The sequence below is a fragment of the Simochromis diagramma genome, unplaced genomic scaffold, assembly GCF_900408965.1.
Source record: "Simochromis diagramma unplaced genomic scaffold, fSimDia1.1 OVJJ01000610.1, whole genome shotgun sequence".
Taxonomy (NCBI): domain Eukaryota; kingdom Metazoa; phylum Chordata; class Actinopteri; order Cichliformes; family Cichlidae; genus Simochromis; species Simochromis diagramma.
In genome coordinates this window covers 181,549-208,833 of record NW_024387063.1, presented here as the reverse complement: position 1 = coordinate 208,833, position 27,285 = coordinate 181,549, and the positions used below count along the sequence as shown (strand labels likewise).

General features: G+C 41.2%; 1 protein-coding gene and 1 long non-coding RNA gene across 19 annotated transcripts in view; one reads left to right on the top strand and one right to left on the bottom strand.

The window, feature by feature from the left end:
* Positions 1-27,285, top strand: part of cacna1ab (calcium channel, voltage-dependent, P/Q type, alpha 1A subunit, b) — a 149,732-nt gene that overhangs the window by 42,082 nt on the left and 80,365 nt on the right. For all 18 annotated transcript variants that reach the window (XM_040045198.1, XM_040045210.1, XM_040045209.1 and 15 more), the window contains exon 3: positions 1,172-1,311. In XM_040045198.1, coding sequence (XP_039901132.1) covers positions 1,172-1,311 — 140 coding nt within the window. The remainder of the gene's footprint in view (positions 1-1,171; positions 1,312-27,285) is intronic.
* On the bottom strand, positions 746-26,080 carry LOC120742077. Its single transcript, XR_005697753.1, has 3 exons — positions 26,067-26,080; positions 11,360-11,369; positions 746-843 (listed from the first exon to the last, which is right to left on the bottom strand). It is a non-coding gene; the product is annotated as an uncharacterized LOC120742077 (long non-coding RNA).

The window sequence follows — 27,285 nt, the reverse complement described above, 5'->3', positions numbered from 1 at the left end:
GACTCCACATGACCCTTGAAGGTGTGCTGTGGTATCTGCACCAAGATCTTAGCAACAGATATTTTAAGTCCTTTAAGATGCGAGAAGGGGCCTCCATGGATCAGACTTCTTTGTCCAGCACATCCCACGAATTTAGATCTAGCGAATTTGGAGGCCAAGTCAATACCTCAAACTCGTTGTTATGCTCCTCAAACCATTCCTGAAGCATTTTTGGCAAGGTGCATTGTCCTGTTGAACGAGGCCACAGCTATCAGGGAATATCTTTTCCATGAAAAGGTGTACATGGTTTGCAACAATGCTTAGGTAGGTGGTATGTGTCAAAGTAACGTCCATATGGATGACAGGGCCCAGCATGCACAGCAGCCTCTGCTGGCTTGACATCTTACCAGGTAAGCAACACACACCCGGCCATCCATGTGATTTGAAAGACAAAATGATTAATCAGACCAGGCCACCTTCTTCCATTGCTCTGTGGCCCAGTTCTAATCTTTGGTGGTGCTTTCGTCAGTGGATAGGTGTCTGCATATGCAGCCCCATACACAACAAACTGTGATGCTCTGTGTATTCTGACACCGTTCTGTCAGGACCGGCATTCACTTTTTGGGGCAATTTGAGCTACAGTAGCTAATCTGTTGTATCTGACAACACTGGCCTTCACTTCCCACATGCATCAATGAGTCTTGGCCACCCATGAGCCTGTTGCTGGTTCACCACTGTTCCTTCCTTGGACTTACTGACCACTGCAGACCAGGAGCACCCCGCAAGAGCTACAGTTTTGGAGACGCTCTAACCCAGTCTAGCCATCACAGTTTGGCCCTTTTCAAACTGGCTCAAATCCTTATGCTTTTGAGGACCACATGTTCACTTACTCCCTGATATATCCCACCACTAACAGATGGCATGATGAAGAGATAATCTCTGTTATTCACTTTACCTAACAGTAGGGATAATGTTATGCCTGATTTGTGTAAAGAAGTTTTAGGCTTCCATTAAAAACAAAAACCCTAAAGAAAAAATCTCCTTGACCCTTTTTCTTTTTCTCTCTTACATTTCACTTTTCTATCTGCTCTTCCCTTCTCTTTGTGTTTCTACTCACATAACTACCCATAACTTCACTTTTTATATTCCTTCTCCCATTTTTGCCTTTCCATCCTTTTCCTCTCCCCTGCAGGAGGAGACAGAGCCCTACTTCATAGCCATCTTCTGTTTCGAGTCTGGAATAAAGATCCTGGCTCTCGGTTTTGCGTTACATAAGGGCTCCTACCTGAGGAACGGCTGGAACGTCATGGACTTTGTAGTTGTCCTCACCGGGTGAGTCCACAGCTCTCGTTTTAGTTTTGGATTTATTTTAGCGATGTTCTTCTAAGTGGGGTTAAGATTAGGTTTTATTTTCTTGTCTGTGTTTGTGCCTGTTTGTGTTTGTAGTGGTTAGTGGTTCCTAATGTGTACATGCTTTTGGACACTGAAATGTGTAGGCTGTGTTTCCATGGCTACCCATTTCACTCGAGTTCCAAGTTTGGTGGGGTAATCACATGGTGAGGCTTTGTTAAAATTTGTTCCTCTGGAGTGAATAATTTGGGATATTTGTGTGGGGATTCATACATCTGTAATTAGCCTAAAGTGGACATTTGTCCTGCTGTAATTTTCCTTTCAGTTTAATTTCTGCTTGGGCATTTATCACAAACATAAACATTTCAGCTTTAAAAAAACAGCAGTGGGTCCACATAACGACACTAGTGTCAGCCAATTTCTCTTCATTTTCTAACCTGATGGCCGAGGCTAGATTTACAGTTAGGACAGAAAATGTTGAAATATTGTCTCTGCCAAGCGTTATAACTGAATTTCCAGGTTGTTACATTCAGCTTCCATCTTGAGTCTGACACTCCTCTGCTCTAACTGATTTCATTCGGGCAAGAATTCGATTTTTCCAAATCAATCACTAGAGACCAATATATGCTCTTAAATCTCTTAAGGTTCACCACGTTTTTCCATTTATGTATTGTAGCCATTCCTCAGGAGTGCCAGAATAAACAGTCGTGCATCATTAGATAATTGCTTTAGTCATACTCATGGCGCTGACTGACTAGTCATTGATCCTTCTGCAGCGGTCAATGGACAGGTTGTTCCTCAGCTGAGAAACTGGAGTTTCATGTCACAGTGCGAGATGAATCAGTCCGCCCAGTCAGATGGAATATGTCAAAGGTCTGGACCTAGACAGGTTTCTGCAAAAGGAAGCTGTGAGCAGCTCATTTAACTCCATTGGAGTCCACATAGCTTTTTTTTTTATGGATAGTCAAACTCAAGGAGAACTAGAACCAATGACATGCCAGCTTACTACCTGACTTGGACTTAATTGTAAGCTGTTCATATGACTGCGTATTTTAGTGTCCTGCAATGGTATGCATGTTTAATAGGGGACACGAATGGAGGCAAACAAAATATATCAAAGAGGGTCCATCACACTTACCTCTAGCTCCATATTGTTATTCTTGGACTCTATGAATGGAGTCATTCTGTATGGTTTATAGTTTATGGTTCAAAAGAATACTATTTGATTTTATAATGGCTCTTCGAGCAGCCCTTCAGTTCATCTTCTCTCCACAACAAGATGTTTTAGCTTTTTTCTCAATTCCCTTGAAGAAACTTTCTTCTGATTTGAAGAGTGGGTGGACCTTGTTTGCTCATAGCCAGAGCTCAGTGCCTGAGATGACCATATTTGTGATATTCTATGACATCATAAATATCCAAGAGTAAAGAAGCCTGAATACTGGCTCTTAACCACGGATGACAAAAACACAAGGCGAGGCACAAGGAGACAAACTTTGAACAAGGTAGAGCAGGAGCTGGTAAAGAGACTATCAGACTAAGTAATGAGGGGTATAAGTACAGAAGGAGTTAACAAAATGAAATCATAGATTGTTGAGCAGACAAAGGTGGGAAATTAAACAACAGAAGTTTACCACAATGAAACAGGATGTGTCTAAAGCCACAGTTACAACTAATGTGGTGGTTAGTACTCCCTCAATCTGTGACATCAACACACTCCCATTAACCATTTATACTGGCACTTGAGGTGTGCTGGACTCACTGCAATCTTCTAAATAAAACAACAAAACAAAAACCACTGTATCGGTGCTGATATGGGAATAGATGTTGAAACAGGAAACACCAATCACAGTATTGTTTTACGTAACATCTCATCTTTACTGACTGTAACATGTCAGAATCTCTGCTCCTGCAGCAGTATATCATTGAAATGCCAGTGAACAGCCCTGCTCATATTGTCATGTCTCCAACCCAGCTGCATTGTCTTTACATATATGCCGGCAGGTGGCATGAGTAGTCATGTGGTTGCTGTGTGATCTAAATATGGCTGCCATAGTGGGTGGGTGGGGGGTACAGATGATAACAAGATGTAGAGAAGAGAAATAGGCAAATAACAGATACGCATATACATACACACACTTATTTCGGTGATAGTGTAACATTATTACAGACAACACATCATCAATAATTTTTAGATGAATCCTTAGTCTGTTTGTGTGTTTGCATCAAGTAGCTTGACTTTGTGTCTTTTCTAATCTCAAACACACTCACACAGACTCAGCAGAGGTCTGGTTTGACAAGGTGTGTGTGTGTGTGTGTTTGTGATCAGGGCCACTCCTCCTCAGTCACTCTTCCTTTAATGAGGACACATACACACATACACGTACACAGGCTGGATCAGAGCGTCCCTGCAGGGAGCAGCAACCAGGGCAAAGTGAAATGTCACTTCTGCAAGAGATAGGGGAGCTGGTTTGTTGTTATGGCAATAGCCAACAGAGTGGTAGCATAGTTTTCTGCATCCTTCTTTCTCTTTTCTTCTGCTATTCCATCTGTATTTAGTTAGCTGAAAGCGCTAGCTGCTGAAGCTAAAACAAGAAGTAGAGAAAATCCCAGCTGGATTTAACTAGAGCTTTAAACTGGTGGCCTTTTACTGCTTGAGGTAGTGTTGTTAGCCCTTCCGCTTTACCCCCATCATCATGTCACTCAGCTTTACAAGATGTTAACTGATGCCATGGGAGCTAAACAGGCAAGCATAAATCGCAGCCAGTCCTCAAGTAAGGTGTGTTCACATGTAGTGATGTTTTTATCACCTCTGCTACCACATAGTGTCTCCAGAGAACTGATGACAAGCCACGCACAATGCAACACTTTTTCAGAAAGTAGCATACTGTAGTTTCTTTTGTTTATCTTTGGCAGATCACAACCAAACTGTCCTGCTGTAGAGCACCATATTAGAGGTCTCTGGGTTTGTAAGGGAATGGAAATACAGGTCCCATCTAATGGGTTCCCTAAAATTTTCTTTTCTTAGAGGAAAAAAAGAGAATTCTAAAAGAGCAGTAAGGAAAATTATAACATTTATTGGGTTTAAGGGGTATTATAGATATGCTGGATTAACACAGGGGATTTACAGCGTAGTGGATTCACCTACTGATGAGCAGCACAACAGGTTGTTCTTCAACTGTATTCCCTGAAAAAAAAATTAAATGGTTTCGGACTGGGAATACACTCAGTGTGATTTGCTGGGGGGCAGTCTACATGTTCTTGCCTCTGCTGAATTATTTTTACCCCTGGTGGAGATAAATTTCTCCCCAAGTGATTTTTTCTAGAGTGTGGACAACAATAACATCACAAATGGACTTTCACTGACTTTCCTTTGACAGTTAAGCTCAAATGGCAAATGGGAGCTAGCTTGAGCCATACCTAACTTTTCATTATGCCACTGAGCACCAATAGATTGTCCCACCATGGAAATTGCAGCTAGATGATTGAAAGAAAACAACAAATGTTCATATTTTACAGCACCATCAAAATCCTAGAAATATAATTACTGAGTCTTAGTCTTAACCAGATACCTGATAATCATCATCAGTCAGTTATTTCCCCATGAAGGTGATACGTAAAAGATGGACATCATGTAGGGCTGCTACTTATGACATTCTGCTAAGCCTTATATGAAGAGCATTTCAGTAGTACTGTACTGTATTGATGGCTTATTGGCTTTGCCACTGATGGCGAAGCTTTACAGAAGAGCAACCACCCTGGTAACTTTCATATAAAGCATGAGTCACAAGTTAGAACTTTTTGTCTGGGATGATCTAAAAAACAGTAAAAGGCAGGAGTCATTTTACGATACAGTCTAATTATTTACTCTGTGTAGTTGTTTTGTTTTTTTCAAATTCCAAAAGCTTGCTGTTTTTCTCAGTATATGGACTAGGGGTTGCTTCCTTCCCTGTTCAGTCTTTTGTGCAAGATTTGCACAGATGAACCCTTCACAGAGGTCTGTCACTAAAATAGATAATTTTGTTAGTGTGACAAGGATCCATCCATCCATCCATTTGATACTGCTCATCCAGGCAGCAGGCTAAGCAGAGAAGCCCAGACCTGCCTCTCCCCAGCCACCTCTTCCAGTTGATTCAGCGAAACACTGAAGCCTTCCTAGGCCAGTGGAGAGACATAATCTCTCCAGCATGTCCTGAGTCTGCCCCAGGGTATCCTCCTAATAGGCCATACCCAGAACCCCTAACCCAGGAGGCACCTTGGTGGCATCCTAATCAGATGTTCGAACCACCTCAACTGTCTCCTTTTGATGTGCAGGGAGTAGCAGCTCTACTCTGAGTTCCTTCCTAATAACTGAACGTCTCATCGTATCGCTAAGGCTGAGTCCAGCCAACCTTCAGAGAAAACAAATTTCTCTTGATTTATCCACAACAGTATTCTTTTGGTCATTACCCAAACCATGTGACCGTAGGTAAGGGTAGGGACATAGATCGACCGGTAAATCACCAGCTTTCCTTATATGATCAGCTCTCTCTTCACCATGACAGCCTGGTACAGTGTCAGCATCATTCCAGATGCTGCACTAATCCAACTGTCAATCCCCCAATCCCCTTACCCGTCATTTTTGAACAAGACTCCGAGATACATGGAGTCCTCCACTTTGGTCAGCAACAGCAACTCATCCCTGACCCGGAGTGGGGGACACCACATTTTCCAGCTGAGGATGATGGCCTCGGACAGATTCTCATTCCTGCTGCTTCACACTTGGCTGCAAAGCACTCCAGTGTAAGCTGAAAGCCACCATCTGATGAAGCCAACAGAATTATGTTATCTGCAAAAATCTGAGACAAAATCCTTAGGCCACTAAAGTGGAAGCCTTCTGCCACCTGGCTGCGCCTAGAAATGAACACAATTTGCCAGGGCAGCCCTGGCAAAGTCCAGCACCCACCAGAACTGAGTCTTACTATGGCCAGCAGTATAGATCGGAAACACCACCCCAGTCTGCCAGTCCAAAGGCACCATGTCATTGTTATGTTGCTGAGGTGTGTCAACCAAGACAGCTGCACAACATCCATAACTTTAAAGAATTTAGGGCAAACCTCATCCACCCCTACCACCAAAGGGTTGTTGAAATACCTCAGTGACCTCAACCCAAGTGATGGATGGGTCGTGCCAGTCGTCCCCAGAGTCTGCTTCCTCTACTAAAGCAGAATTTTGTGGAGAATTGTGGAGATCCTTGCTCCTTCCACCAGAGTCACCTGACAGTTTGCTAGATTCTCTTGTTCTGTGGTCTCAGTGCCCTCCCACACATGTTTTTACTTCAGCTACTGCCATACCCACACTCTGCTTGACCTGTCAGTACCTGTAAGTCCCACAAAATAACCAAGCTGATAGGACTCCTTCAGCTTGATGGCTCCCTTCACCTCCGATGTCTACCATTTGGTTCAGAAATTACCACTGCAACAGGCATCAATCACCTTGCAGCCAAAGCCGTCATGATAAATATTTAGGTTAAGTTTCAAGCCTGGTCAAACTGTTTTGTAGGGTTTTTTTTGTTGTTGTTTTCACAAATCACAACCTGATCGCAGGTGACATCAGTAGCTTCAGTAATTTGTGAAAACATTTTGCCCTTTTTATAACACCTTTTAATATGCTAAGAGGCTAAATATTTTAATAATTGTAAAGTTGTAGCGCTAAGTGGGTGGGGAACAACACAATGTAAAAGAAAGTGATTTTTTGGTTTGTTTTGGATTACTTTGAATTGTTGTCACGTTAGTGAAATGAGCAATTTGAGATCCAGGGAAAACATAGAGCAACCTTGTGCCTGCCTATCTTTTAATGTGATTGCATACATTCAGAATTGTGTTGTGTTGAAAGTGATACATAAATGAGACTGCTGTTTCATTTATGAAAAGGTTACCAGGGTGCCCATTCAGACATGAAGCTGACACATTCAGATGTCTCAGATTAATCAAAGAAGGGTTTTACTTTAAAATCATTAGCTAAGTATGCACATATTGGCTTTTTACATCCAAGTGCCATCTCACATCATAACGGAACCAACGGTTAGTGCTTCATAGCTGCCATGTTTACATTCAACTTTAAATACAGCTTTAAACTGCAGTCACTGAAATTCAACACGTCCTGCAGCATTCTGCGTGGATGGATGGATAGATGCAGTAAATGGATAGATGTAGATATGGGTAGAGCGAGAGAAGCAGAGTGAGCCCTCTGAGAGCAATGAAGCCCCTTGCCAGAGTAGCAGTAGAGTACTACTGCAGCTAGAGAGCAGAGGGAGGGAAAAAGGAGGAGGAGGTGGAAGTAGAAGACACGTGACATTGTTTCTCTATTCCCCTGGGCTCTGGATAACAGGACAGAAAAAGAATGGGCTTGGCTGTTAAAGAAGGCGTGAGAAGGATGGAGAGCAGAGAAGAGTTTAGAGCAAGAGGAGGGAGACCACAGGAAGCAAGGAAAAGTGATGGCTGGGGGGACAGCGGCAGTGAAAGTGATGTATGGAGAATGAGAGAGAGGTTTGGAAGAGGAATGGGAGGAGGAGGGAAGTCAAAGATGGAGATGGAACAAGGGGGGAGGGGGGAGAAAGAGAGAGGGAAATGAGAAATGCCAAGAGGAGCGCGCTGAGAGAGGGAATGAATGTGTGTGTGTAAGCGCTGCAGTAACCTGCTTTTCCCTGCTCCCTACGATCAATCACTCGCCACAGCCTATATAACACACTCTGCTTGTAGCTTATGGTGCATACACACACATAGACACTGTATGTAGACACACACAATTACGCACAATTACTATGCTTGGCCTATATTGCCAAGTGTAATCATACTTAAAGCCACTATGTATATTTTACTCTGAAATCAACCTTCTGTAGTCTTCCTATGTGTGAACGCTATATCTGTGCGATTTTAGGGTTAAGATGTGGTCTTCCCTTTTGTACAGTGTAGCAGTGCTGCCTCAGGAGCTCTGACCACTGTCTTATTTGCAATTTATTGCAAAACACGTAAATTTGTCATTGAATCACGAGTAATACACCGCAGCAAAGTCTTGAATTTCTATTTTCTCTAGCTACTGGTCACCACCTGGTTTCTAGGCCTGTGTGACTGAGGCCTGGTACTACCATTGCTGATATCTGGACAAACAAAGATGCCAGTGAGATATCAAAGAAGTCACATGTCTGTGATCAAAAATAACATCAGATCTACAAGAGGATCTACAAGGTTTTACAATGTTTAACACTGCACCATGCACCTCTTTGTGACTGATTTCCCCAACCGCTAAAAGCCACCTACAACCACTGACCAGCCAGTTGGGGAATACTAATTTTTCCCTAGCAACTGATAGTTGCCAGGTAGTCATTAAGCAGCCTCCAGGCTGATCTGACTGGTCTTAGATGAACTAAGATTAAATGTCCTATTCTGTGAATATTGATATTTAAGAATATAGATGCATATTGAATATTATCCATCCATCCATCTTCTTCCGCTTATCCGAGGCCGGGTCGCGGGGGCAGCAGCCCAAGCAGAGAAGCCCAGACCTCCCTCTCCCCAGCCACCTCATCCAGCTTATCCGGGGGAACACCAAGGCGTTCCCAGGCCAGCCGAGAGATATAATCTCTCCAGCGTGTCCTGGGTCTGCCCCGGGGCCTCCTCCCGGTGGGACATGCCCGGAAAACCTCGCCCAGGAGGCACCCAGGGGGCATCCTTGTCAGATGCCCGAACCACCTCAACTAGCTCCTTTCGATGTGGAGGAGCAGCGGCTCTACTCTGAGCCCCTCCCTAATGGCCGAACTTCTCACCCTATCTCTAAGGCAGAGGCTTGCCATCCGTCAGAGGAAGCTCATTTCCGCCACTTGTATTCGCGATCTCATTCTTTCGGTCACTACCCACAGCTCGTGACCATAGGTGAGGGTAGGGACGTAGATCGACCAGTAAATTGAGAGCTTCGCTTTTACACTCGGCTCTCTCTTCACCACAACGGACCGGTACAGCATCACTGCAGCCGCTGTCCCAATCGGTCTGTCGATCTCCCGCTCCCTTCTCCCATCATCAAGACCCCGAAATACTTAAACTCCTCCACTTGGGGCAGGGTCTCGTCCCTGACCCGGAGTGGGCACTCCACCCTTTTCCGGCTGAGGACCATGGCCTCAGATTTGGAGGTGCTTAATATTGAATATTATATTTGACAAAAGTAATTATTAAAAGAAAAATCAAAGTGTCTGTACGCTGTTTTGGACAGTTGTTTTCAGTCATTCAGGTGAGGTTACTTAGCCTTACATAAGAAACCTCACAGCAGTACATGTAAGTCTCTCACAGGTAGCAGTTCCCCTTTATACATGAAGGTCTAGTTGTCCCTCGCTATAACGCGGTTCACATTTCGTGGCCTCACTGTTTTGCTGATTTCTTTTATATGCGATTTTTTTTATATGCAATTTTGCATGCTTTTTTTTTTTTTTTTTTTTTTTTTACAGCGCATTGTGTTCTGCATCCTGATTGGCTGTAGACCACTGTCAATCAATCTCGTGCTGTGTCTCCTGTACAGTACAGAATGCGTCCAGCTTGTCAAATTTACATAAATCTTCGATCACTAGCAGTGTGACTCTGAAGTGCTGCACTGTGTGTTTGTAAGTTTTCTTCCCAACAAACACAACAATGTCGACAAAACGTTTTGCACCATCAAAGGCATCTGTGGGTGAAGTGTGAAAATGTCGATGCATGTCTGAGAAAAGTGTATAAAGTGTGTAGTGAGGGATTTTACAGCCTTAACCTCCTAGGACCTGGCGACATCACATTTTGGGTTATTTAGACCAAAATACTCAATTTTGCTCTACAAGGGCCTGATATCCACTTACGAGGACATTATACTGCTACTGTTCTATCAAAATTTTGAACGAAGATTTTTCTTAAAAACAAAAATAAGGTTAAAAAAAAATCTGGTAATTCTTTGTTTTTACATTCATTGGGCCCCAGTATGCCCAAATATCAAAGAGAAATTAAAAATGCATACTGTGGAAAGAGTTCGGGTCTTAGGAGGTTAAAACATCTATAATAATTGTAAAAAATAAAGTTGGCTACTTCACAGATTTCACCTGTCGCAGGTTATTTTTGGAACATAACTCCCACGATAAATGAGGGAACACTGTACATGAAGAATATTGATATTATTGTCTAGAATAAAGCATGTATATCACTATAAATACACAAAATGTAAATACAGTAAACCATATAAACTACTAAATGTCTAAAAGTGTCTCTCATCGTGCCCAGAAGATGAACCTTGTCCATTTTACATCATTTTCTTCACTTTTTCTTCAGTGCTAATCAATGCCAGGCCAATATTGAAATTTTGCAGGAAAGATAACTAGTAAGTTGTTCTAACATTATGGCGGTTACCTTCACTGTGCAGTGGCCAGTATTTTTGGCTTTAATAAATCCAGCTCATCCAACAATGCAATATTAACTCATGTAACACACAGTGCAGCATCTGGGGTACACAAATAAGGCTTCAGACTTTTAGTTTAGTTTCAATTTTTAGTGTTACTACTGTCACTCTCTTTCTTTCTCACTTTTTATCTCCTCTATTGGTTTCTGGGAGAGTGTGTGCTTGTGCTGTGTGAGTCGTGACTGAGAAGGCTTCTGCCACTGTGTCGTGAAGTGTGTGTGTCTGCCTGTGTGCATGCACGTGTGCTGACTTCATTCTTGGCGAACACACTGGTGAGACAGATACTTGATGAGGACAAGAATTAATGAGAGGAAGAAAAGAGGAGCAGGAGCGCACACACACACACACACACACACACACACACACACACACACACACACACACACACACACACACACACACACACACAGTGACTAGTGTATTTAGTATTCAAGGATGACAGTCCATTGATTTTTAGTACTGTGACGTCACAAAGTAATTTAATCATTTATAGTAGAGTCTGGGCCAGTCAGTCAATGAGAGGACACCATATATGCCCCTGTGATTCTCCTAATGGATGGTCACGGAGACAATGTTAAATATAAACCTTGCTCATTCTTCAGCCAGGTATATTTTTTTTGCATGTGCAGTCTCATTGGCTTTCATTATAAGGCAAAGTTATTGTTAAGGATTTATCTTTTATTAAATTGCATACGTCATAGCTTATACCTCTTTTTACAAGGACAGGGCACCGACTCTAGAACTAGCTGGCATTCCCACTGATAAAACAACTGGCACTGGTACGTCACAAAAGGGACAAAACTTGACACAGTAACGGATTATGTTCACAGATAAAAGCCACCAATAAGAGTAAACTGCAGCACATAGGTTATAGCAAGGTAAGACTGTACCACCATGATAAAAGACACCAATAATGGAAAGATAGCAGAGAATTTAATACAATACAATACAATAGGTCAATAGGTCACTGCAAGCAAGCCAGCATTTAACTGGTAGAAAAGGCAAGTTTAAAAAGATATGTTTTTAGCCGTGATTTAAAAGAATGAATAGAATCAGACGCCCGGATGCCAATCGGGAGATTGTTCCACAGCTCCGGTGCAACTAGAGCAAACGATCGATCACCTCTAGATTTCAGTCGAGATCTGGGCTGAACCAACAGTAACTGTGAGGATGACCTTAAAGCCCTAGCAGGAGCATATGGGTTTAAAAGTTCCTTAAGATAGCTTGGTGCAGTGTTATTGGTAATTTTAAAAGTAAACAACAAAATTTTAAATTGACACCACTAACATCTGTAGCCATGGAAGGGACTAGCATAAGAAAACAACATTTTCTTTCGTTTCTTTTTCCTACAGAACCTCTTTCTCTAATTTGTTGCAGTTTTGGCTGGGTTTAGAAAAACACTAAGAACTAGAACTAGAACCTGATGTTGCAGCAGCACAGGTACTAATACCTGGTTTACAGTGTACTAGTGACAGTTGTAGAGATCAGCGAGTTACTGTACAGAGCTTTTACATTCTGTTGCTGTCTAGTGCCACCTGAGGCATTGTTAAGCATTTGTGGAATAACTGGTAATGTCTTGTTCATGTTTGTGGTCTTGCTGGTTCTTTAACTTTATCACAAAGAAGACAGAAACCGTAATATGCAAAGAACTTATTTACACCAAAATGAAGCGATTGGGTGATGACAAAGACAAAACTATCCCCTGTTTGTGATTCTCAGCTGCTCAACTGTGCTTCTTTGATCTTTTTTTGAATGATGTGAACTTCGTTCTCTTCTTTGTGAAGTCAGCTATGACCGTTCCCTTTCCTGGTTAAGCAGTACCCAGTCAACTAGGCATTTGTTAAATTCCCATAATCCTTTTCTCTGTCAGAGAAATAGACAAATAGACACCAGTGCAGAAATGTACAATCATGCTAATGATGCTATACTGTTATCATGACATACAGAGAGTTAAATGAGTTTACCTATCTACAGCGTAAACATATGATTAAAACCATAAAAAGATAGGCTGCACAAAATAGACATGAACATTTTGGAAAAACATCACATCTCAATGGTGTAAAACAAATCGTGCATTACCTGACCCATATCAATATAGATATGGGTCAGGTAATGCAATGAAAGGATGCCACATCATTTGATTGACCTACAAAAGGCTGAATTCAAAGACAGAAGTGATGAAATGAGCAGCAAGCTAGTCCATTTTGCCAAAATTTTATTGCAGGAACTGAAAATGGTACTCAGTACTTTGTATGACCTCCACGTGTTTGATGTCTGACAACATCGGGGCATTCTCCTAATGAGATGACGGATGGTGTCCTGGGGGATCTCCTTCCAGATATGGACCAGGGAATCACTGAGCTCCTGGAGAGTATGAGATGCAATCTGGTGGTGTCAGATGGACTGAAACGCATTGCCTATTGGATTTAGGTCAGGCAAGTGTGCGGGCTAGTCAATGGTATCAATTAATTTATCATCCGGCAATTGCCTGCATTGTTACCATGAGGAACCCAGGACCCAGTGCACCAGTGTAGAGTTTGACAATGAGTCCAAGGACTTCATCCTGATGCCTGCTGTTGCCTAGCCTGTAGATGTCTGTGTGTCCCCAAACCATCACTGACCTACCACCAAACCATACATGCTGAACGATGTTACAGGCAGCATGACATTCTCCACGGCTTCTCCAGACTCTTTCACATCTGTCACATGTGCTCAGGGTGAACCTGTTCTTATCTGTGAAAAGCACGGTGCCGGTGGTGGAGCTGCCAATCAAGCTCCGCTGTGCCAGGCAGTGAGCACAGAGCCCACTAGAGGATGTAAGATGCTCAAGCCACCCTCATGAAGTCTGTTTCTGATTGTTTTATCAGAGACATTAACAATAATGGCCTGCTGGTGGTCATTTTGTAGCTTTGGCAGTGCTCATCCTGTTCCTCCTTGGTTCTGGTCTCTGTCCTGCTGATGTGTTAAGGACCTTTTACTGTACTTTCCAGCTCTCCTCTATGGAATCTCCTCCATGCTCTTGAGACTGTGCTGGGAGACAACAGACCTTCTGGCAATGGCACTGTGGTGTGATTGAGATATGCGGGTGTGTTGTTTTGAGCCATTTTATTTACTGCGGCTGCAGCTCACAAGCTACCAGCCGCACATGCAGGTGCGTCTGCACGGCACCGCCGACCACACCTCAACACAGGGACCCATTGATGTGCCATTTTGAAGGAGCTGAACTACCTGTGCAACCTATGTAGGATCCAAGTATCACCTCATGTTACCAGCAGTGACACTGACCCTAACCAAATGCAAAATTAGTGAAAGGAAGTCAGAAAAGATGAGAAGAGAGAAAATCTCAGTGTCCTCCACCTGTGAAACCATTCCTGTTTTGGGGGTTATCTCATTGTTGCCCCTTTAGTGCAGCTGCTGTTAACTTCATGAACCTCAAAACAGCTGAAACTGATTAACAATCCCCTCTGCTACTTAACTGACCAGATCAAGTTTAGCCCACAAGTTTAACTGACTTGATGCTATGCTGGATGTTCCTTTATTTATTTATTTTTCTTTTTTGAGCAGTGTATGTTGGATCTACAAATCACTGAAAAGGCTACGTGCTGCTCTTGAATACAGCAAAATTAAACATCATTAAGTAAACTATAAACGATTGTCCCTGCTATTAAAGCTCCCAATTTAGCATACCATGCTTAAGATTAAAACCGTCTTGCTCTTTCTCATAAAAATGTGCAAGAACACACTGTACATTTGAGAAATAGAATCTGAGAGGTTTGGAGCATTTCTCCCCATCTCAGTAGGTAAAGATGCTCTATTGAGTCACTGGTGTATTTGGCAGTGACACCAAATTACCTCAGAACCCAAGACGGAGAGTAACAGAAAACTCTGACTCACTGCAGGGAAAGCTGAGCTCACTTTTGTGTCAGAAACAGGACAGATGAGATGAAACCAGTCTTCATGAAAATGGTTCTCGGCCGTATCGACTCAGGCCCTACGAGTTATGAATAGCTCCTTCTGTGTGCATGTAATGCTGGCTAACTTTGATGTGAAGCATGCCACATTACAGTAACATTACAGCAGCAAATCAAAATGTAATCAAATATTAAGAAGCGGTACACAGGGGTGTCACAGTGGGTACAGAACAACTGCATTAACAACTGAGAGAGGAATTTAAGTCCAACAAGGAGAGAAAAACGAGGTCAGAGACGGAGCACGTACTTTTTGAAAGTTGTCTTGTTGCCACCACTTCCATTATCATTATTGGTCTGCAGTCATTTACAGGCTCATCTCTCCCCTATACGTTCTCCCATACCCTCAAGCTCTGTCCCCTGCAGGTTATCTGCCGCAACCCACAGAAGAAGAAGGACAAAAAATAGATGTAAGGTTGTACAGTGATTGTAGTGGCCACATATCTGATGATACTCACTCAGCTGTTCTTGTTCAAAAGTAATGGCATTGAGTTACATTATGAGCTTGACTGTATTCACTGGAAAAACAGCAGCATTGGCTTCTGGTTTAAAGCAATAAATAAACCAATATTGAAGTAGGTGGAAGAAAATAGGGTGGACAGGTGGTTCTTAAGGGACGTGCTATTGGGGTGGAGAAACAATCTTATTTTAAGTGCCACTCTGGAGAGCAGTTTTGGGTCTGCCTTCTTGGTAAATGCACAATAGAGCTGTATTAAAATCTGTTTTTGTGGTTTGAGGAAAACACTACTGATCAGCCTGCCATTTACCATACAACTGCACAATGAAGTAGTCTTTCAAACAAAGCTGCTGCTTCAGTGTGCAGTGCTTTGTGTTCACCCACACACCCTCGTGAACAAAAATAGAGTTACAGACAGAAACACACACCCACAGACACACAATGTGAGGGCAGCAGAGTGTTAAAGGTAAGCCAGTAATTGTCGTTTATCATACACACAGAGTTAACAAGCATGTCTGTCCTGAATTCTTTAGCCTAAAGTGTCCTTTTCCAAGATATGCAATCACTGTCTCTGACCTCTGACCTCTGACCTCTGATCACACTGAGATTTTCTCCATCACAATATCAAATATTTTAGGTGACCTCTTTTGGCAATCGTTCTCACACCTTTGCAGCAATTTGTGTACAGTAATTCTTAACAGCGTGTTTTTTATCATTTCCTTACTCTGATGTCATTTAATCATATTAAAACTGAAAGGTTCTTCTTTATTTTCATGACTATTTACATTGTAGATTCTCAGTGAAGGCATCAAAACTATGACTGAACTCATATGGAATTATGTAGTAAACAAAGTGTGAAATAACTCAAAACATCTTTTATATTTTAGATTCTTCTTTGCTCTGATCACTGCTTTGCACACTCTTGATGAGCTTCATGAGGTCGTCACCTGAAATGGTTTTCCAACAGTCTTGAAGGAGTTTCGCAGAGACGCTGAGCACTTGTTGGCCCTTTTGTCTTCACTCTGCATCCATTTCTTCCAAAATCGTCTGGATTGGGTTTAGGTCAGGTGACTGTGGAGGCCAGGCCATCTGACGCAGCACACCATCACTCTCCTTCTTTGTCAAGTAGCCCTTACACAGCCTGGAGGTGTGTTTGGGGTCATTGTCCTGTTGAAAAATAAATCATGGTCCAACTAAACGCAAACCAGATGGGATGGCATGTGGCTGCAGGATGCTGTGGTAGCCATGCTGGTTCAGTGTGCCTTGAGCTTTGAATAAATCCCCAACATGTCACCAGCAAAGCACCCCCACACCATCACACCTCCTTCTCCATGCTTTACGGTGAGAACCATGCATGTAGAGACCATCCATTCACCTTTTCTGCATCGCACAAAGACACAGGTGGAACCAAAGATCTAAAATTTGGACTCATCAGACCAAAGCAGAGATTTCCACTGGTCTAATCTCCACTCCTTGTGTTTCTTGGCCCAAACAAATCTCTTCTGCTTGTTGCGTTTCCTTAGATTTCTTAGCAGCTTTTTGACCATAAAGTCCTGATTCACACAGTCTCCTCTGAACAGCTGATGTAGAGACGTGTCTGTTACTGGAACTGTGTGGCATTTATTTTGGCTCTAATCTGAGTGGCTGTTAACTTGCAATTTCTGAGGCTGGTGATTCAGATGAATTTATCCTGAGCAGCAGAGGTGACTCTTGGTCTTCCTTTCCTGGGGCGGTCCTCATGCTCGCCAGTTTTGTTGTAGCACTTGATTTTTTGCAACTGCACTTGTGGACACAACCAAAGTTTTAGCAATTTTCTGGACTGACTGACCTTCAGTTCTTAAAATAATGATGGACTGTTGTTTCTCTTTGCTTAGCTGGTTCTTACCATGATATGAATTCTAACAGTTGTTAAACACGGCTGTCAGCTGTGTACCAACTTGCAGTTGCCTCTGATCTCCACTGCTGCTTCAAGATGATAACCCTTCAACTTGAACTTTATTTTGGACTAGACTGGCCAATTGTAGGGCAATAACCAGAGATGGATTAGGGTGAATGGTGAATAACGATTGTGTTGATGTACCAATATCAGGCTAATGGCTTTTTGAACAGATAATGTTATCCTCACTAAAAGCTGTCAGCTGCACAGTTAGCTTAGACATTGTATTCTCAAAGAAACAGAAAGTTTTTTGTATTTGACAGAATTTGATGTAAGTTTCAAAAACTAAACGCTCTTCCTCAGATGTCCTACAGTAGAACTTCCTTCTAGTTGTCTAACCTTCTGGGATGACTCCACGTGCACAACCTGGTGAATGTTTAAAATTCAAGGGACATGCTCCCTGCAGGACTTCTGGGTGCTATCTGGACAACTGTCATTGGATCTATTTCGGACTCCTAGCCAGCGACGCAGTTTTGCATCTCTGTACTTTGTTTATGCATTGGCAGTGTCATATTATAAGTTCTAATATTGATGTCATTTTGAGTGGATAATTTGCTGGTTTTGTCTGACAGACTTGCTGCAAAACTGTGATACTTTTTTTCTTTCTTTGCAACTTGGTTACAACCCATCCTTTCACACTGTATATAGTCATGCAAATGCAATGATATTGATGAACCTTGATGGATGGAGTGAATTGGAGTCAGGCAATTCACAGTGGGCAGCATGATTATACATGTTGGGAATTTTGGCTGCAAAAACTCCAGAAATCAAACATGCTGTAAACACAAACGTTCAAGAACATTACATGCACACAAGTGTCCAACAACACACTGAAAGGAAAGACACACGCTAACAAGGACAGAGAAGTCCAGACGTCGTGTCCTTGTGAAGTCCAGCAGTCATGCTGGCAAGAGACGGAGGAACAGGTGGGCAAATCAGCCGGTCCGGCAGAGATCGAGGGAACAAGGGAGAGAGGTGAATGGAAAAACCAAAGATTAGAGCCATGGGAAAGATTGTGTGAGGAGGAGAAAGGCAACAGGCATGTCCCAATATAATTAAAGGACAGAGGAATGAAATGAAGGTTGCAGAAGAACTGACAACCAGTGACTCTACTTGACAATTAGATTACACAGAAAATTAGAAAATGTAAAAATACAACATATCGGAAAGTTAAACTTCTAGTGACACAACTACTCCTGGAAATGGAAGCACCTTTTGTACCTACTAAAGAAAATATTCTGCAAATGTTCCCAGTATTCATTAAAAGAATACTGCCCACCGATATAAGAAAATTGCCTCTCCTAATTATTTGAAAACCAGCCATTAAGTTGGCCAGACAGGTCAGAAAAGCACAGCATACATTTTAATAAAACACAGGTGACCAGGGGAAAGAATGATTCATTCCTCTTTATGACCTCCTCAATTTGTCCTTTTCCTTCCTATATACGTGAAGCTAAAGTAGAAAAAAGGAGGAGAGAGGAGAAAAAAACTGAAGAGAACGGAGGAAAGGTGGTGGGAAGGAGTGAGTTTGGGTGGGGATAGAAGGAGGGACAGAGAGTCCATCAGCTGAGTGTTAGTAGTCTGCTGAGATCAGCAATAACACTAGAGTGAGAAAATTAACCGAGGGAAAGCAAGAGGAAGGGGGTGATGAGGGTGGAGAATGTGGTGAGAATGAGTGCTTCTGTCCTGCTGCTGCCAATGAAAGCTTCAGCTATGAGGAGACGGAGAGGAGTGGACAAAAACAGAGAAGAATGAAATGAGTAAAAAACAAACCAGTTGTTTGAGTGAAAATATAAATGCTGTACTGCATCATGACTGTTCCACAAACAAATTTGAAATGAACAGCACGCTACAAAACATGTTCAGTCATCTCATTGTTTATTCTTCATTATCTGTTGGAATTCATTGGAAGCACTGGCTAACCCTTAGGTTGTAATGCAGCATTATTATTGTATACTGTGATATTGCTTCTGCTTACAAAAAGCTTGTGTCCATTCAGCCAATCTGGATTGTATTTTCCTAAATATGAGGCCACATTTCTAGCTTCTAAACATAAAGTAATTGCAGAAAACTAATTAATTAGGAACCAGAGCACAAGTTATTGTTTGTCCCTAAAAGTACACTGAGGAAATGTATTATTTGTAATAATGCATTTGGCCCACATACAGTACTGTGCAAAAACTTTAGGATAATTAAGATGTTTGGCTTCATGCTATCATAACCCAGTTAGGTAGGAATCATGATGATCATGACAGCACCACCAATCACTTCAGCCGAAAACATTGAATCATTCTGGGTTTAAATGAAGCCATTGAAACAATTAAGATGGCTTTAATTCACAGAAGAACTGAGGAAAACTCTCTGACATGTTGTCTTTTTAAAGAATCTTTCTTTACTACTAAATACATTAGAAAAGCTTTTAAAAGAAAAACAAAGAATTAGCGCTCTAAGTTTAGATTAGTATCAATGAAAGCAGCATTTATTGGATTTATAAGACACATGATGCAATTTGAATATCTGTTACATTAGGTTCAAACACATCCCTTAAATATGTATATGTGTATATTGTCCAGTACATGTGTGAATATGTGTGGAGGGTTTAATGGTTGAGGGCTCAGTGGGAGACACTAAGGGGACAGGAGTTCACACTGTGATGACACATGGCACTCCTACACTATTTCCACACAAGGCACACATGGGCTATGTGCAATTCATTTACATAGACATACACATGCACACAAACACAGCACAGCTAATGCACGTGTGACTGGCTGGAACCTGTCCAAGGCTCTTTCATGTTGTCTGTGTGTGTTTAAACATGCAGCACACGTGGCTTTTGCACACAGACCGTGTTGTGTATACGCTGATAACATTTAACATTGTATGCTTCTACATACAGATAACTGTATGAGCCTGCATCACATACACACATGTATTGACACTGTAAGTTTTCAGTAAAATGTGATGTGCAAACATTCATTTAACATTCAGTAAAACTGTGCACTGTGGTCAACACATTTTAGAAGGCACAACCTTTATTTTGAAGGCAGTCTCCATTTCCAGTTTGTGTTTGTGACATTTCTCAATATTCAAGTCTGTACTTGCATTCTTGGTAGTTCGTATTTCACATGGCAGTCTGGACTCAAGATGATTATTGGATAAAAAAAATCAGGTCTGATGTTAGAATGCTTTTATTTTCATTTTAGTTGACACCCAAAACAGTAGACAGCTGGTGTTTGGGGAAAAAAATGAATAAATGTTAAAAACACAAGTTAATCATTTCTGGAGCAGTCTTCAGGATGTCTACGTATCAACATGCTGCTCCAGATGTTCCTGCTTTTTCCTCCTGGATTAAAATATCTTTAATGTTAGATTTGATTCAGAATAAGCTGTTAAAATAAGAACAGCACATTTGTACATCAGGGAATAAAGTGAGACATTCAATTCCAAATATACTGACAGCTCTCCAGTGAGACATTAAAGTTAAATCAAACAATGCAGTTATGAAACTTAACTTTAATCTCAGCCTAACTGATTTGATCGGGAACAAATAAAACACTAAAATAAGCCAAACAAACTGTTAGAAATTATCTTTATAAATCGTGTTTTGTGTTTAACCTCTACTGAGTAGCAAAAGCACACAGGGTTTTTGAAAACGATGAGCCTCAACCTCCCTGATCTCTGGAAACCTAGGAGCACTTTCACTAATAGGCAATAAATCGAGCAGATATTTGAAGTTTACACATCTACATTCTTCCCTGAAAATATTTAAAAAATATATTTCTGTGTCACAGAAACAGTAATATTTAAAACTTTGCTTACAGCCTTAGCTGCTCTCTTCCATTATTTCTTCTGTGGGGTTTCAGATGAAATGCATTCTGGGATACTTGACTTCACCAAGTCAATGCAAGTCACCACCAATGAACACTCAATAGAATAAGTGACTGGGGCAACTGGCTAATGGCCTAATCAATTGCAAGAATGTTTTTTAATGTTTTTTGTTTTTTTAACCTGCGACCGTTGGTTACAAACTGGTTGCCAACTCGTCTCTGCCTCTATGACTTTTGACCCTAAACTTCCACTGGTCCAAAATGGCAGACAAGTTAGGATCATTTTTTTAATTATTCAGTTAAAATAAGCTTGGTTGTTAATGTAATATCATATTCATCTTTTTTAATTACTGTACGATTTCATTCTGTAGAACTCAGCTAATCAGGTACTGCTTTGTACTGATGCAAAGTTTGGCATGGCAGGCTGTGGCAGGTCACCTTTGAAACCAGCCTCAAGTAGCCATTAAAGGAACTGAAGTTTTTGTCATGTCCATGTTACAGTGGCTTAATTTTAATGTGAATCACATTATTTTATGTGTGCAACTTACAGTTATATCGCAGCCCAATCGAGAAGAAACATCATACACATACTAGTCTGTTGATATGGCAACTACCACTTTAGGCTATCACGCCCCATTTGCTAGTTAACTGCTTGCCTAGCTAAATTCTTAAGAAGGCGGATCCAATTGAAACAGTAGAAACCACACAGAGAACCTCTGTATAAGTACAAGTAGGGTCTTATTTTTTAAATTTTGGTAATTAGATGTATTTTGTAAAAACTTCAAACACTTAAGACAAAGACATGATCAGAGAAAGTCCTGTGCCCAAACTGCAGCTTGGGGTTTTGCCAGTTCTGGCCAAGACTGGTACACATCCAAGGTAATTAGTAAAGGCTTGAAATCAACTGCAAGACCTATAAGTAACCATTGAAAATTCTAAAATACGTGCACAAAATATCAGAAGTAATGGATGTATGGATAATTTTTCCTGTTTTATCTCATGGAAATAATAGTTGCTTCTTAGCTGTGTCTAACAAAAAGGTTAAGAACTGTTCACAGGAAGACCAATTAGTGAAATCAAGATCCAAGTCTACAAAGAGGTTTGGCCGGTTTTCATTTGCATAAATAATAACATCTATGTTATGTGTGTGTGTGTGGGATGTCTGATGTTTGTACAATACGGCCATTTCAGAATAAACCAGAAGCAGAGAAAGTGGATCATCCATTCTACCTGGGCTTCATTCATCACTGTCATCTGATCATGCATTATGTATGCACACACACGTGTCTAATATGTGTGTCTGTGTTTCCATGCAGTAAAACAATGCGCCGGTAAGCATCAGTCTGCATGCAAAGAAGCTGCTCTTGCATTGTGTGCTGTGTTCCTGTCAGCAGGCTCAGGATCTGTGGTTAGAACGGGGGAGCTGCAGGGGCAGCAGGGTAGGTGAGGGTTATGTGTGTAAGTGTATGTGGGTGGGAGATGCGGGTGTTTGGAGGGGTTGGAAAATCAATCGCTGGGAGACCCACTTCCCATCCCCGTTTCTGCGGCAATGCCAAGATTCCATCAATGAGCATGGGCTGCGTTTCCCTGGCAACGCTTATGAATGAGAGCAGGTCGGTAACTGTGGAGACTAAGCGAAGAGAGGAATTGCCAGTTGCCATGGCAATGCCATGAACAGGGATAGACCGAGCAGAGTGAAGGTGGCGAGTGACCTCTGAGATCTTAATCAGTGCCATCAATCATCATCATCAAAGCGCTGTTCCTCAGCGGGACAGCAGCAAACAGAAGCCTCATGTTGCAGCACGTCTTGGACCTTGACTTGATACTTTGATACTTAGGGTAGTTCGCATGTTATTCTCTGAACAGTACCAGTGAATTGTAAAGAAATTTGGGGATATGAATTCAATCTTTAACATGCAAAAACAAGTTATAATTACATGATTAAAATAATGTTGAAACAACAGCACACCAGGCTTACAATACTTATACAGGACATTCCAGTTAACCTCTAAACCTGCTGCCATCAAAATAATGACTAAACACTGGAAGGGATACTCGTGACGTTTAGTGTTTATCTTATTTACGTCCACCTTTTATGAAAGGCGCGTGTAGCTACTGTTCATTTGAAAAGGCCTATTTTGAAACCTCAATTTGAGCACCCTACTGAGTGTTTTTTAAGCTCAAGGTGAGGATATTTAGATAAAAGGGTGGAGTGGTAAGTTATCACGTGACCGTAGAGCTTGGTTAGGCGCATCTTTAGATTCTGTAGGTGCAATGCATAGATTCAGTGCTACGTAAATGATTACTAAAAAACTTTTAAATGATTTTTTAATTATTAAACTAAAGCACAGACTTGATAGAAATAACAATACACAGGCGACATTAACAACAAAAACATGAATGAGAGGTCTAATTCAGCGATTTGAGTTAAATAAGGTGAAGGCTAGGAGATAGTGATTAGGCTGATTACAGTTAAACCTGTCCAAAGATCTGACTAATGTTTGGACCTAGGCCATTGTTTAACACTTCATTCATTTGCATCTGTTACACAGATGTATTGTGTTTTTTTACGTCCTATCATTTCTATCATATATTGTACAAGACAATAGAGTTCAGGTGAACTTAGGTAAAGCTAACACACTGTTAGCATATGTAATTGTATATGTGTGTGTGTGTGTGTGTGTATGCATGTGTGTGTGCGTGTGTGCATCTTTGCAGGTTGATAGCTAGGTGTTTCCCAGCAGTGAGATCCTCTGTCATCACTGTCCAAACACCTCCTCCCTCTGCAGCTGAAACACTCTGTCTTTCTCTCTGGAGTCTCTTCAGCTCTCTCTTTGGGGGTTCATTGACTCTCTGCTTGTCTCTACTGCTGAATCTCACACTTTTGACGCACAGGACTATCACTCTTTTTCAATCCGCTCACTCCATCTCACACTTACTCTCTCTTAAGGGATACCTCGTCTCCCTCTTCCCAGTCTGTATTTCATTAGGGAGCGTCTAGTTTAAGATAAATCTCCCTTGTAATACCCTGTGTTTGTAGCCTATATTCCCAGTTTATTTGAATTAATTTGGATTTTAGGGCAATAGAGATATAGAGCTTGTTTCTTTAAGCCTAATTAAGGGCCATGACCTTTTTTTCTTTTTCTTTTTTTTAGTGGAGAGCTTTTTTTTTCTTTTTGTATGCTACTAAGTGTAATCCATGTCTGAGAAAACATACTAATTGTGTATGGTTATTAGCATTTAAACAAATTCAGAGACAGAAATATGTCAGTTAGCATTAGCAAACAATACCAAAATGCCAACGTGCCACAGGCTTCCCTGAGGAACTAGTTAAATCACTTTCTAATCCCAATCTTGACTAAAGAATAAATCTAACGTCAAAGACGCCAGCCTAGTTTAGGTATATACAATGGACCCTACTGTTGGTGGTCCATTCAGGTGCTATTCTTTTATTATTTTGAGTATTGGTTTTAACTTTTTCTTCAAAATTGTTTTGGTTTTAGTCCTATCTTTGCATTCACCTACTAAAGATTTTAATAACTGTCTTGACTATTAAAATATTCAGATTTTCAATCGTAAATTAATATTGTGGCATCAAAGCTTTGTTTAACTGGTGCCTTTTTTCATGAAAGATTTAAGCAAAAGTTGTGATACTAATTAAAAAGATCATAATGGTCATGTATAACACGATTACACAGCCTTCTGCTCCTCACGTTTGCCTCCTCTCCTTCAACTTAACTCTTAGGGATTTGTCACCCATAGCTGTTCCTCTGTGTCTTCTCGCACTCTTCCATGCACTTCGCTTTCCACTTCATCCATCCATCACCATCACCACCAGCAGCATACTCTCTGCTCCCTCTACTGGCCACATCAATACACTGTGGGCAGGTTCATCCTTTGACAGTGGCGACTGCATCCTCAGTGTTAGAATTGTCTTCAAAAGCAGTAGATGCCGTCTCACATGAATGAATTTTGGAGCTCTAGATTCACCTTAAATTGATTGTCACAGGAGAAAAAAAGTGGGACAAAAATAAACAGAGGGCGAAAGGCAAGGCAATAAATGACAGACACAGAGAGACGGAACAGCAGAAAAGTCAGATTAATGATATCAAAACAGACCCTTTGTTCTCTTACCTCATCCATTTGTTTATCTGCCCAGAAAAATGTCCCCTAAGCTTTAATGCTCCAAGTGAGTAAGCAGTAGTTTGTGCAGGCCAAAAAAGAAAAACCATATGATCATAAAACCAACAGAAAGTCATCCACAATAAATTAAATCATGAACAACAAACCTATTCAGTGGATGTGGTGTATGTCAGGTTTACAGTGTTATATAATATCATGCTGTGGGAAAGTGTATGAGAAAAATGAATCAAGCAAGGCAGAAAAAAGGGCAAACGGAAGTTCAGTTTACACTGATTAAAATGATCTAGTTTAAATTCATTTAGGTTACTATTAAACTACCTAACTATCTCAGTCTAGACTCCCTTAAACAAGCTGCTCTGAGCTGTTTGTTTTCACTAGAACCTCGTTGTGATGTTCTCATCGAGAACATTTGTTCATTTATTATTGACAAAATCTGTTTTGTCCATGAAACTTGATAATGTTTAAGTATGCTTTAAAAGTAGATGTTAACTTATTAAACTGCCACTAGCAGCAGCCATGCAGCGTGTGCACATTCCTAAAACAATTGTTCTGATCACCTGTAGTTAAACATCACCTCAAGCCACCCGTAAACGTCATGCTGTTTCACTTGCTTCATGTCCTGAGTGCTCTCATGAACGCGGTGATTGAAGACTGAAGCCGTTTGCTTATTTTGCTGAGGTCAGGTATTTTCAAATCTGCAGCATTGCCTTTAGCTGTGGCAGTTAAAAAGCCATTGAGAGAATGAGGGGATTGGCTGCTGTCCCTGTGTCTGTTAATAAATGACCTCTTACTGGAATTAGCAACCAACCTGTGGAGAAGTGGAGGAGGGAGTGAGATTAAGAAGGTAGTGGCTGGAACAGGAAAAGCAATGGATGGATGGATGGCAGGGTGGCAGATGCCAACATTTAACAAGTTTTAGATTTGATTTGTGCAGCCCTTTTGTCATTGTTTCAGTCCACTTCCTGTTTCTTAGAAAGGGTGGTACGATTGACTGCTAAATGCTACTCCTATTGTTAAATCTCATGCCTTTCTCACACATGGTTAAAAAAATACAATATTGCTTTTTTTCTAATTTAGGGCATACATTTATACGGCACATAAAGATGGGACAAAATAGCATGTGAGCACCTCCATTTCCACATAGTACTGATAGGTGGGGTTAGGTTTGCGTGTGATTTGCAAAAGTTGTGCTGTTCTAATGATAGGCACAATCTGTTCATTTCAACATGGCATGCATAGTCTTCCAAGAGTCGTGCAGTTAAGCACAATTAGGCAAACTGAGAGATGATATTCAGCTGCAAGTCATTTACTAACAGGACAGGCGCCGCTCGTTAATTGTAATCAGAAAACCATATAAATGTGTATGCTAAACGTAGGCAGTGTGGCAGACAGAGTCATAAAAATAGAAACAGGGTTCAGTAACTGACAGGTGCCCAAAGTAGGACTGTGAACTGTGCTACAGTATTTTGACATCACGCTCTGTTCTTGTATTAAGACAACTTACATCTCGTCCATCTTCAGAACAAACCGTAAATGTCTGACTGACAAAGGTTCATTTCTATACTCTCAGACTGGTTGTGTTAACAGTGCCACCACAACTTTACTATGGTGGATTTGTTTAGGAAAAAAATTAAGTAAATTAAATTTAAAAAAAATATGCAGGTTTTTTTGTATCTGTGATCTATATCTCACGTTTTGAATTTGTGTAGGTCAACCACTACAAACAGCCATGTATGCACAGCTCGTGAGATCACAGTGAAAACCGTATGAGCTGTCCGTGGTCCTGAATTCTAACTGTTTCCTTTAAATGCAATCTTTAAAAATGTAAAGTTATTAACGTATATGCATGGATCAGATGTGCTGATGTTCATGTATGGCCTGATTATTTTCAGGATAAGGTCCGATTTCATCATCATGATCCCCCTGTTCTCTCTTTTCTTCTGTGATTTCATTCTGAATGTCTTTGCATAGGCTGTGAAATCATGGCCCATATATGAAATAACGCAAACATTAGTGAATCAGTTTGTGACAAATACAAGAGGGTCAGAACCACCAAACCCACCAACCACAGTTTGTGTTAGCAAACCCGGTCCACAGTGTCATGTATTATGGTGCTATAGGAAAGCTTGCTTACAACTACGGGCCATGTAAAAGCTGATTTATGAGAAAGCAGCTAAT